The following is a 13,852-nucleotide window of genomic DNA, read 5'->3' on the forward strand; positions in this document are numbered from 1 at the left end:
AGGCTCTCTTCTCAAGTGCTTAAAGTGGGGCACCTGGGTGCCTCAGTCAGTTAAGTGACCAACTTTGGCTCAGGTCATGATCTCACGGTTCATGAGTTTGGCCCCTGTGCTGACAGCTCAGAGCCTGGAGCCTGCTTTGGATTCTGTGCCTCCCTCTCTCTCTGCCTGTCCTCCACTAGCACTGTGTCCCTCTCTCAAAGATAAATAAATATTAAAAAAAAAAAAAACTAAAAACAAAAACAAAATAAAGTGCTTAAAGCAAACTTTTAACACTCTAGTGAGGATTTAATTGTATTAATATTCTATTTATTTACTTAGCATAAATGCTTGTAAATAAAAGTGAAAGTATACATACTAGGTTTACTCAATTGGATGTTGAAAATTTCCTAAGCCCAGAATGGGAATATACAGTAGTTAACACATTTAATAAGCTTCATAGTGAGTAAATATTTTTTAACATCAAATGAGCTTTATCTTTCTGCATCTTTCTTTTTATTTAAATCCATATGCACTGTATCAAATATATGTTCATTTTAAGCCTTACTTTTGTTAGCTTTGTCATATACATTTTTAGAATCCTACAGAAATGTGTGTGTATGATAAGTTTCAAGAAAAAAGTCTCTGAATTAAATGTTTCTTTTTTTTTAAGTTTATTTTTATTTGTTCTGAGAGAGAAAGAGAGCAAGTGGGGGGAGGGGCAGAGAGAGAGAGAGAATCCCAGGTAGGCTCAATGCTTTCAGCACAGAGCCTGATGCGGGGCTCAGACCCATGAATCATGAGATCGTGACCCAAGCCATGATCAAGAGTAAGTTGCTTAACCGACTGAGCCACCCAGGCACCCCCAAATTGTTCCTTATGTTATCTAATTTTTGTTCCAGCTATATAAACTATGTTTTATAAATATGTAAGTTAATTAAAGTTAGTGTTCTCTTTTGCAGACATCTAAGTTCATGTTGAGTTCAACCAAAATTTATTGTTGGTTATTTGCAATCAAGAACCTATCTATACTTAATACCATGGGGTTGTAGAAATGCCCCCAGGGGATTTAAAATCCAGAGGGAAAATCACTGGTATAATACAGGAAAAAGAAAGATAGCAACCTGTTTTCCTTCAGAAGGTATAAAACCATGGCTTTTAAATTATTTATTATTTATTTTATTTTATTTTCAGCCTTTGCCAGATTTGCCTCGTATTCCAGGACTTGTTCTCTCTGGAAGTACATTTTCAGACTGTCTCATGGTGGTGCAGTTCTTACGAAACTTTGGTAAAGTTTTGGGCTTTGATGTGAATATTGATGTTCCAAACCTGAGTGTTCTTCAAGAGGGATTGCTAAATATAGGGGGACAGCATGGGTGAAGTACAAGACTTGCTTGTGAGGCTCCTCTCAGCTGCTGTATGTGATCCAGGTCTAATTACAGGATACAAGGTAAAAAAAAACAAATATAAATTTTTTTAAAATTTGTACTATCCATGAATTGTTAGCTGGTGTTAGCATATTAGCAGAAGGTTGTATAGACTGATCCAGTTTTTTTTCCACATGTCTCACCGAGTTAAATGTAGATTTGCTTCAGGTTAAATTGGTACAAACCTAGAAAAATCTGATTCATAGAACCTAAGGAATATAGATCATTCCCAAATTCCTCTTTTTCTCTAGCTGACCGCAAAAACCAAGTTGACTTAAGGAAATACCCATGTGATATTAAACAAAACAGGATTCATAATTCATAAAGCAATTAGAATTTATGCGTGCTTTCCAAAACTATACTGTGTTCTCTCTGAACCACTGTGAATAACTCAGGCTAATCAAAGCATCTACAGACCAGCACATGAAAACTCTGTAGTGCTCAGTGGATACCCAATACATTAAAATTTATCTTAATTTCAACTAAGATACACATTTGATATGTTGTACAGTGAGAAGCTCCCAGATGTGCCTGTTAATTACTCCTCCATTTCCCTATCCATTCAGTATAGCAGGCAATAGAACCCGTGACACCACAGTACTAGTGCTCTGGAGCCTACTCCCCACAGCGCTACTGATCGAATGTGAATAAAGTCCTTGTCAGTAATATCTATATCATGTGATATCGATTTTTTAAAATCTTACTGTTTTTATGTTACGAATGGCTACGATCAATACTGATAAAAATGCCAAACTTTTATAGGCCAAAACAGCTCTTGGAGAACATTTGCTGAATGTTGGTGTGAACCGAGACAATGTTTCCGAGATCTTGCAGATTTTTATGGAAGCCCATTGTGGACAAACTGAGCTTACGGAAAGCCTGAAAACCAAAGCTTTTCAGGCTCATACTCCAGCACAGAAAGCCTCAGTCTTGGCTTTCCTGATCAATGAACTGGCATGCAGTAAGAGTGTGGTGAGGTAAGCATATACCCAGACTTTTCTGTTGGTGATTCTTTTCTGTCTTGAGTTTATCTAATCACAAAGTAATACAAATTTTCTTACAGAAAGTTTGAAATTACAGAGTAACACAAAGAAAACAATTACAGTTAGTCTTACCATTCAGAGATAATTACTGCTAATAATATCTTCATGTATTTCTTTGAAGTCTATTAAAAAATTGGGATCATACTGAATATAGTCTTTGTTTATATAATAAACTATATTTATTTTAAACTATATTTAAAAGACTATAAATATAGTCTTTTGTTTATATAATAATTTTGTTAATTATATATGGAAATGTAAAAATGTTTTGTTTTGCTTTTTTTATTTTTGCTGTGGTGCCAGAATCCAGCACCAATGAAAGAATCCAGAATTTTTCTTTTTTTGACATCTTTCAATCATAGATGACTACCTGATTTTCCTTAGTAAGGCATTCCTAGAATTACCTGGCTACTTTTTATTTTATTATGTGCTAATTCAATATTAATAATTTTAGTTTTTCAATTTATTTGTGCTTTTTTTTTAAAGTACTTAACCTCATTCAAGAGTCAAAGTAAGTTCTCCACTCTAGTATTTCAAGATTTGGTGAATGAATCCATGTTCATCTTGTTCTTGCTATTTGTTATTTACAGATTTAAATATGTTAGTTTTAGTCTTTTACCTTTGTATGAAAAGGATCAATCAAAATATTTTGGAGCCATGCATTCCTACCATTATTGGACATCTTAAGTTTCCTATATGTCTCTAAGCTATGATAATATGTTAATATAATTTTCAATTATTTTTGCTATTCATAGGCAATCATTATTTTTACTAACTGAAAAACTATCAATTTGCTTATTACCAAATCAAATTATCAAAGTGTCACATAATTGATTAATTTATGTCTTCTAATAAATTTTTGCATTGACAGTGAAATTGACAAGAACATTGATTATATGTCAAACTTGAGGAGAGATAAATGGGTAGTAGAAGGTAAACTTCGCAAGTAAGTCCTGTTTTATTAAAATTAGTTTACTGTTTTTCATTTGTACAAATTCCCCTGTAAAACATAGAAATTGCAAAGATAGAATTTTAACTTCATCTAAGAATTAGAAAAGTTACAGCTTAATTAAGATGAGATGTGAAATTAATGAAACTCAGGGTCAGAATTTACAATGGACAAGAGATATAATGAGATTCATTAAGCTCATATTCTTCAAACTTAGAAGACAGTCCATTTATCTTTTATTTCAAAGAAGTCAAACAATCACATTTTCTAAGATTGTTGTTGCCATCCGGTTGCTTTTGTCATAAATAGAATCTGTTTGGAACTACTTCTTTTTAAAAATTGCTTTCTAATTAAAGTTTGCTTTTACAGCGCGTCTAACATATCCAAATGTATTCAGCATTAAAACCTAATTAGCCTCCTGCCAGGAAATTATGCAACTTCTATGTTAAAAGGGTAGTTTCTTTGCAATAATTTGAATTGAAATTTATTCAGTCTGATAGTATGAGATCAGGAATTATCACTTGGCCATTGCTAGAGTTAATCTTTTCAGCCTTCTAAGTTTTATTTTTTTAAATGTGTTCTAATTCCAAAGGGATATCCTGAATAATTCTTGAAAGTTAATATATTCTATAATTTCAGGAAACATATTTGTTAAATTTCCTTAATTCCAATCTTCACTGTCATTGATTTATTACTTACTGGCAAAAATACCTTATGGTATTTTTATTTAAAACTCATGTTTTTTAAAAAGTACAGAGAGAAGGCTTTTCTTCCATATCATCATTTTTTTTCATATTTAAAGGCTCAGAATCATTCATGCTAAGAAAACAGGCAAAAGAGACACGTCAGGTGGCATTGATCTTGGAGAAGAACAGCATCCATTGGGCACCCCCACACCAGGACGCAAACGAAGAAGGAAGGGAGGAGACAGTGATTTTGATGATGATGATGACGATGATAGTGATGAACAAGCTGATGAAGATGATGAGGATGAAGAAGATAAAGAAGACAAAAAAGGAAAGAAGACTGATATCTGTGAAGATGAGGTAATCAAATTAGGTTGATTTTAAACTCAACTAATATTGCACAACATATTGGAACAATAACACAGAATTTGGAGTCCAATGGATTTGTGTTCAAACTCCATTTTGACAATTACCGGCCTCAGTTTCTTCCTCTGAAAACTGTATGTTACAATATTCACCTCACACAGTTTTTTGTGATAATCAGGTCGCTATTGAATACAGTGCCTACACATAGAAGGCACTTATACTGAATAAAAGAAGTGAAGTTTTTCTTTTTATATAATGACTTGAGCATTCTCCAGAGAACTAGGCGGATTCTTAATTTCAGGTATTCTCTTTTATCTCTTAGCATCATATCTTACATTTGTAAAATTCTTCATGCCTTAAAAGTGTTGTCAGGTTTAGTGAGATTGATGTATTTCTTAAATACCAGTTTATTATGTGCCTAGCTCTGGCCACTTTTGACCAAAGATGATTAAGACACTGAAAATCCCCTCTCATTTTATGTTCTCATTGAGGAAGATTTGCAGTAACCAAATGTAATGTGTTAAGTGTTCACTGATTTGATAGCAGTATTTACAATATACAGTACAAAGGAAGGGCATTTAACCTTTGGAGGACTAAATTCTCACAAAGGCTTTGTGGACTCATTAGCTGAGGCTACAAAGTGGGCTCCATGTTGCCTGGGGAAGAATCTGTAGAAATGTTCCAGGCAGAGAGAACAGCATGAGCTATTCAGGCACAGAAGCCTGAAACCACAACATGCTTTTTGCTTTAAGGGAATTACAAGTGCTTCAATGGTACTAGACAGGCTCCTATCCAATAGCTGTGAACTAGGCTTTTATACTTTTTTTGGAACCATTGAAGGGTTATAAGTGAAGCAGTTGCATAGTCAAACTTGAGTTTTAAGTGACTATATATAGTGGAATATAGATATAGATCTGGGTAGGGCAAGATCAGAGGTGGGAAAATCAGTCAGGAGATATTGCCATAGTTTAGATGAATTGTGAGGGGGTCTGAAACTAGACCAATTGTAGTTGGGATGAAGGAGGAAAGGACTCAATAAATACTCAGTGGGAAGAATGAGTAGTATTTGAAGATGGGCTGTGTAGATTGACAGAGGGGAAGGATTGATTCCCAACTATCTGGCTTGGGAGACTGCATGATATTGTTGCCATTAACTGAGAGAAATCAGGAGAAGCAGAGTAAATAGATGATAGAGAAGGAGGGGAGGAAGTACAGATAGTTGAAGATAGGAAATGATGGTAGGCTTATTTTAGATATGTTTAATTGGAGGTGCCTATGCAGAACTTGAGAAGTCAGTTGGATTTAAGAATCTGAAGCCCAGGGGTACCTGAATGGCTCAGTCAGTTGAGCATCGGACTCTTCATTTCAGCTCAGGTCATGATCTCACAGTTTGTGGGTTTGAGTCCCATGTCATGAGGAACCTGCTTGGGATTCTCTCTCTCTCCGTCTCCTCTCTCTGCCTCTTCCTCTCTCTCTCTCTCTCTCTCTCTCTCTCTCTCTCTCTCTCTCTTTCTGTCAAATACATAAACTTAAAAAACCTGAAGCCTGAAGAAGTTAGTCTTTAAAATATAGATCTGGGAGTTATTAGCATTTAAACAATAATTTAAAGTCATAAGGTAGATAACTTTTCACAGGAGGATTGATTTAGTGAAAAGAGTAGTGGACTGAGGTTGGAACCCCAGGGAATGTCAATATTTAAGATCTCACAAGGCTTTTTGCTGAAGAAGGAATAGTCAGTGAGGTAGAAGACTTCTATAGGGGGTCAAGGATCCCCAAGACCACCTCCAGAATCTGTGATTCAGTAGGAGAGCTCACAGAACTCAGAATCTAGTCATGCTATGCCTATGAATTCTTACAGCAAAAGGAACAAAGCACAACCAGCAAAGAAAAAAGGCCATATGGGCCAAAATCCAGAGAAAACCAGGCTCAAGTTTCTAAAAGTCTTTTCCTAGGGGAGTGACACAGAATGGGCTTAATTCTTCCAGCAATAAGTTGGGACATATGAAAAATATGTTATATACTAGGGCAGCCCATTAGAGACTTGATGCCCAGTGTTTTTACCGAGGCCTGTCACATGGGCACCCCCTGCATAGCATGTGCCAAAATTCCAGACTCACAGAAGAAAAGTATGACCCACATTGTTATATCAGTTTAGTGAGCCAGTCTTATCAGAATGAAGGAAACCCTTTAAAATCCAAGTTCCCAGACACCAAGGGCCAAACTTGTGAGCATCCTTTCAAAGGATAGCAGGCAGACCCATAATGTTAACTCTTTTCTAGTCATGTAGTAATAAAAGCCCAGAAAATTAAGCATTTCATAAAGGAGGGAGTGATAAACAGTGTTAAGGCAGCAGGAATCTAGTGCTATGAGGACTGAGCGTGTTCTCTGGATTTGGTAACATAGATGCCATTGGTAACCAAAGCCAGCACAGTTTCATTAAAGGAATGGGAGCAGAAGCCAGGCTGTGACTGAGAAAAATTAGAAAGTGAGAAAGTGAATATGACTGCTTTAAGCATTGTGACTTAGCAGAAAGGGTAGTTCCTAAGACCAAGGATTTTTCAGATGTGAAAGACGTGAGATAATTTTTGGTTGAAGGGAAGGAGTCAATAAAATGAGATGGGGGGTTGAAGAATAAAGAGAAGAAAATATTTAATGGTGTAAGGTCCCTAATGATTTTGGAGGGGATTCAGTCAAGGTGGATGGGCTAGCTTTGAAGAGTTGCCTACAGAAAAGAAGGCAAGGCCATAGAGGTGTGTGTGTGTGTGTGTGTGTGTGTGTGTGTGTGTGTGTGTGTGTGTTTAAGGGAAACTACCATAAGCCACAGAAATTGACATGTATAAGAGGAAGATACAGGTTGAGGTTTACCTGTTACCAGTAAGGAATGCTAGAAATATTGATAAGGCTGCAGAATGGCACTCAAAAAAGAATTTACTGTCAACCTTTCCTTCTGCCCTCAATGTCAGGAGTATTTAGCTAAGAAAGTCTAGAAAGAACTATTTTCCTTTCCTGCATCAACTAAGTACTGCTGGAGAATTAAAGAAAAAAGACTTAGAGGGATGAATTTATTGATGGAATGTGTGAAAATAATGTCTAATCAAGACCAATGATAAATTACTGAATCAAAATTTTGACTGCATCTGGATAATGTGGAGGAATTAACAAGATGATGTGCTATACAATTCCCTTAAGTAAAAACAGCATACATGCAAAATGTTTTCATAAATTCTTCTCCATCTTATATTTAAACCAAAATGATAAAAATCACTAGAATAAGCTTTACTTCTTTGAGTACCAATCCGGAAAAGAGACTGCATTGAGATTCCTTGCATAAATCAATTATTTCATAATGTTGTAGTTTTGAAACCACTTGATCGTATGTTTCATGCTGTGGCAAATAATGTGAAGGGTATATAATTTGGATATCAGAATTGTAATTACTCAAACAAAAGATACCATTTATAACCAATCTGCTTCATTTGCCAAGTGGAGCTGTGTCCATAGCAGGAATTAAACCTTTCTGACCAATATTAATCACCTTTTCATAGAATTAGTATCACTCTTCAGCACTTAATGGTATAAATTGCTTTACAATGTTAACTCTCATAAATTTTAAAATTCTCTAGTGGGATTTCAGTGTATTCTACTGGGTAGTTATCCCACTAAATTAGAGTTTATTTACAGAAATTATTTGTTTTGTCTAGCTTTCTTTTCTCACATGGAAAATTAACAAACTATACATTTCTTTTTTCTTTAAAGGGGGATTTAAAAATCATTATTAATTATTTAAAAATCATCATTAATGTTTTTTAGACCAGATGTATTATTTAAAGTAGTACTTTATTTTTTTATGAGTGTTGAATTATAGAGTTAATTAGATAGTAAGTTTTCATTGATCACAACCCTGGAAAATGTATATCTTGTTATTCATGTGAGAAAACAGTTTAAAAGCTTTTAAAAATAATAAATATTTTAGGACATAAGAAGCCAAATTAGCATTTCCTTTAAATGATTTGAGAGCTATTCTTTATATTGAAGAACTGGCAGCCACTTATCAATTTCCTATTTAATAAAAGTTTAACTATTTAAGTGAATCTGACTGATAGGCACATTATTCCTCCAAAAACATATGTGGCCTCTTATTTAAAGTATAGTTCATGTCAGTAGTTATACTCCTTAGAGGATTAATTGCAGAGGCCCACATGACCTCTTTCAGTGAGAAAATCCTGCCCTTGACTAAGTCATAGAAAATCCTGCCTTTTGTCTCAGCTATGATTCCCTTTTCTCACTCTTGATTCCTTCAACACATGGAATATCCCTAATACTTAGATTTGTGTTGAAACCTTTGTGAACTTTAACGTCACATTTTAGGATGTAAGGTTATGTGGACAATTAACCTTCAGTATACAGGGACAAATAATGGCCCTCTCTTTGGATAAAAAACCATGGAGAACCATGGCAGGGATAGAGTCTGTGTTCTTAATTTTGTCATCGCCTTTCTCTCTGGTCTTTCAAGTTCCTTCGTGTCTCTTAAAATTATAAGGACTATTAGCCAAAAGCTCCTTTAAGTAAAACTTCAGTAGACAGTTTACTCCCTTTTCATCATAGGAAGAGTCTTAGAAATAGCAGTTAGTTAATTTGGCTGACAGATAGCTACTTCGATGTCTTATTTCAAATACCTATTGATTGAATTGTATTTTTACATAAGCACATTATCAAACATTTATCCTCTGGTCAAAAGATTGATTTAGAATTATATAGATATGTAAATATGTCTCTGAGAGTCAAGATTTAAGGATTTTAGGTTTCTTTTAATCCCAAATAGAAACCCTATTACTATTAGCACAATTAATATGCCTAAATGCTTCTATAATTTGGTTCACTTGATTTGGATAAGGGGTGGATAAATGATGGGTAATGGTAAAACTAACGTGATTTTCCTTTCACTTCCTTGTATTGGGGAGATAACCATACTGGTCTAGAAATATCTGTTCATGAGTGGTTGGTGATGGTGTACCTTTGTAAAAATGCTTATAGAAAGTGAATATCAAAGTGTTTTTTTTTTTTGTCCTAAGATGTATCTGCATCTTCTCATTAAAGTACAATTTTCAGAAAGAAGGAAAGTAACTGTATTTATTTATTAGATGCCAGGAACTATGCCAGTTGTTTCAGATCTGTTTCTTGTTTAGTTCTCACAAAAATCCCATATCACAGATAATGTTATCATCAATTTACAGATTACAGAATAGTCTTTGAAGAGTTAAGTACTTGGCCTACATGAAGTAGTGCAGCTGAGATTCAAAGAAGCACATATACCTTCTATTATTTCATGCTTTTCCTCTCAAACATATAATTTGGGGCAAGTTTTCCTATATTTATTTTCTAGAATGAAAGAAATTCATAGTCACATATATACTTCCCATTTATGAAATTATAGTAGAGATTATTTTTCTTCTAAAAGCTCAATGTGTTCAAAATGTAACATGCCTTCTTTGCTCTAAAAATGACTTGATTAATGGTACTAAGATTTTTGCAGTCCCCATATGTAAAGCCTGAACATCATAGTTTACTCCTTTCTTCATCTCCCTCACCCTTCTCTGCCTCCTATCCATGACTTGTCAGGACTTAGCAGTGTTAATTATGTAATGTCTCTTATATCCATTTGCTTTTCTCCTTTTCTATTTCCTTGACCCTAGCAAGGCCCACATTCTCCTTCCCTCTTGAATCATTGCAGGGATCTACTAATGAGATTTAACAGTTCTAGTCCTTTCCCTGCTCTAGGCTATCTCGTAATTGTTATCAGATTAATCTTTATAAAACATAGTTCTGATATTTAATGGCCCTTGAGGGATATCATTGTCCATTGACAAGCATTTACAGCTCTGACAGGTTAGCCCTAAACTCATCCTTTCCTCATCTCCCACCTTATCTCTTGATGGACCTTTGAGGTCATGATATGCCAGACTTTTTCTGGAATGCCCTGCCCTTTTTTCTCTGATCAATCAATTCCTAAGCATTCTTCAGTAGCTGATTAAAACACAACTTCTTCATTCTTTCTCATTGCCAAGTAGTATTCCATTGTGTATATAAACCACAATTTTTTTATCCATTCATCAGTTGATGGACATTTAGGCTTTTTCCATAATCTGGCTATTGTTGAAAGTGCTGCTGTAAACATTGGGGTACAAGTGCCCCTATGCATCAGCACTCCTGTATTCCTTTTGTAGCAACGTGGATGGAACTGGAGAGTGTTATGCTAAGTGAAATAAGAAAGACAGATACCATATGTTTTCACTCTTACGTGGATCCTGAGAAACTTAACAGAAGACCATGGGGGAGGGGAAGGAAACAAACAAACAAAAAAGTTAGAGAGGGAGAGAGCCAAAGTATAAGAAACTTATTAAAAACTGAGAATAAACTGAGGGTTGATGGGGGTTGGGAAGGAGGGGAAGGTGGGTGATGGGCATTGAGGAGGGCACCTATTGGGATGAGCACTGAATGTTGTAGGGAAACCAATTTGACAATAAATTTCATATAAAAAAAAACACAACTTCTTAGTATAGATTCTAAGTATAGATTCTTAGTATAGATTCCCACTAGAATAAATCTCTCCCTCCCCTGAACTCCATGACTCTTAATCTCTACCTGTCTTGAGAGCCTCATAGCTCCCTACTATTTGGTGGTTTTCATTTTTTAGTGTTAATGTTTTATTTGTCTCCCTACCAGATTATTAATTTATAAAGAACAACAACTGAATCTTACTCATTTCCATATGCATATTATAGTACCTTGCATATAGAAGACTTTCATTATATATTTGCTGACTGATTGATTAAATAAATCTTAAAAACAGGTAAATGATATGTATTTTGTTATGTATAGGATGAAGGTGACCAAGCAGCAAGTGTTGAAGAGCTAGAAAAACAGATTGAAAAACTGAGTAAAGTAAGCACTTTTCAGATTACAGTTAACATCTTTTTTGCAGTGTTTTAAAGATCCACCTTGTATGGGATTAGTTTTTCTGGCTGCTAACATAAAAATAAGTTTTTTATAAATAAGTAAAATGAGGAGCTCTAGAAACATTCTCACAATTAAACCTTAAAAGTTTAATAACAAGGTTAAAAGCCTAAACTTAACCAGGGCCTATATTCTTCAGCTCTTCATTTAAATACAAAATAGCATAAATGCATTGTTTTATTTCTTGAAAGTAATTGTTTTTAAAATTCAGTCAAATGTCATGGTAATAGTTTCAGCATCTTATGTTTTATTCTACATTACTATATTTGTGGATTATATTTGCACTGGATTTATAAATTACATATTTACATACTTATGATTTTAAAAATTCAATTGAAAATTGAATTTCGGTAGTATTAGTGAAGTTTCAAATGGACTTCTGTAAAAAAGATGTATTTTTAAAAGTATTAGTATTATGAGATTAATGTTATGAGATACCTGTATATTATATCAATGTTAGATTCATCCCAAATTTATCCCAAAATTTAGCAATTTGTTGCTTAGGTTTACAGTATGAGTATAAAAATAAGCAAATACAGATACCGTCAATTACATATGTTGTGAGAGTTATTTGTTATACACTATATACTCAATAGAACTGAGCCAGTTTGTTCTGGCCAGTAAAATAGTTGATCACATTGTTTACTACCAAGCTTAAGATTTGCTTTACTATAAGATAACTGGTAAAATAAAACATCTTTTTAGTCCATGGTAACAAGACTATTCCAATTACTTTCAAAATAATTACTAACTATATTAAGTGTTACTGAAATTGAAGTCAGGCATAGAATATTTAGCTCTTTTGCTGTCTGTTCCCAGTAGTGAAATTTATCTGCTTAGTAAAGGCATAATAAGTGTAAAGTCACTTTTATATTAATTTTTAAAGCACTTGACACCCATAGCTTAATTATATGCATCATTTTTTAACAGCAACAGAGTCAGTACAGAAGGAAGCTCTTTGACGCTTCTCACTCTTTGCGTTCGATGATGTTTGGCCAGGATCGTTACAGACGCCGGTACTGGATTCTTCCCCAATGTGGGGGGATTTTTGTAGAAGGCATGGAGAGTGGTGAAGGTAGGAACTATTAATCTGTTACAAAATAATATCAAAAACCATACTTTGAAAAACCGTGTTACTTCTTCACTGTAGTTTGTGCTTCCACAATCAAATTTGCTTTATGGATAAACAGTGTAAAACCTTGATTCCCCTTCCTTTTGAACTCATGCCTCTTTCACTGATAAATATTTCCTCTGTGTTCATGATTTCTCTTCTGTCACTCTTTCTGACATCACACATAAACTGTTCTTTTCTTATTTAGTGGACAAAGATCTTTCCCTGTATTTTCCTTTATGGCTGCTTCTCTGTTTTTTCTCCCTTCCCATTGTCAAATTTTTTAATATGTGGTTTATTCTTTAACCTTTGCAACAAGCGTCCATCCTGCCAGTATCCCTGGAAATAACTTGCTTAAAGTAAGACCCTTATCGTAATCTCATTCATCTTGAAATCTTGTTCATGTCCGAAATTTATGATCACTTCCTTCTCCATTAAACCTTTTTCTTTCTTGAGTTTTGTATTAAACTACACAATCCTTGATTTTTATTTTTTATTTTTTATTTTTATTTTATTTATTTATTTATTTATTTATTTACCTTTAGGCTATTTTCTTGCTGTCTCCACTTGTGTTATATTAACTAACTCAGTACCTAGTGCATTTATGTGCTGGATAAATGGTCTTGAAGTGAACTTTTCAGAACTATATGTTTGAGTGTTTCCAAATGTTTAAATTCTGATGGCACTGAGAGTATTATGCCAGTGCTTACAAGTTTCAGGATATAGCTATGGTTCCATGGTGATGCATGCAGGCCAAAACTTCTTTTAACACATTTTTTTTGAATACCCATTTAATGCCAGGCATTTACAGGCACTGCAGGAGGTTGAAAGATAGATAAAACAAAATCCATGCATTGTAATACTTTAACAGTCCAGTGAGTGGAAAGAGGGGTTTGATTAATCACAGCAATGTCCAGACCCAAAATTTTATAAAGTAGTTGTTTTTAGAACAACTTTTTAAAATAAAAATCTTTTGCAGGAGAGCAGTTAATAATGCGTGTAAAGTACTTAAAGTTGTAGCTGGCATTTAAGCATTGTTGGCATATAGTAAGCAGTGTTTTACACAGTAATATATTTCCTATGGTTTCAAATTACATGAAGTAAGAGTATAAAATCATATATTGGAATTATATGTGAAAGTTACCCCTTGCCTTTCCAGAGCAGGAGTTGCTAATGGTATCAGGGAGAGTACATGGAAGCTTCAATTGCATTGTACTTGTTTTTAAAAATTGATGTAGATGGGTCAGCCTGTTGATTTTTTTTTTTTTTTTTTTCAGCCT

General features: G+C 34.3%; 1 protein-coding gene across 1 annotated transcript in view; it reads left to right on the forward strand.

The window, feature by feature from the left end:
* Positions 1-13,852, forward strand: part of BAZ2B (bromodomain adjacent to zinc finger domain 2B) — a 186,122-nt gene that overhangs the window by 134,084 nt on the left and 38,186 nt on the right. The window contains 7 exon segments of the mRNA XM_019457313.2: positions 1,171-1,338; positions 1,340-1,426; positions 2,166-2,380; positions 3,318-3,392; positions 4,198-4,441; positions 11,327-11,389; positions 12,392-12,536. Of these exon segments, the coding sequence (XP_019312858.2) occupies positions 1,171-1,338; positions 1,340-1,426; positions 2,166-2,380; positions 3,318-3,392; positions 4,198-4,441; positions 11,327-11,389; positions 12,392-12,536 (997 nt within the window).

Source organism: Panthera pardus, unplaced genomic scaffold, assembly GCF_024362965.1.
Source record: "Panthera pardus isolate Hobbes unplaced genomic scaffold, ASM2436296v1 HiC_scaffold_10, whole genome shotgun sequence".
Lineage (NCBI taxonomy): Eukaryota > Metazoa > Chordata > Mammalia > Carnivora > Felidae > Panthera > Panthera pardus.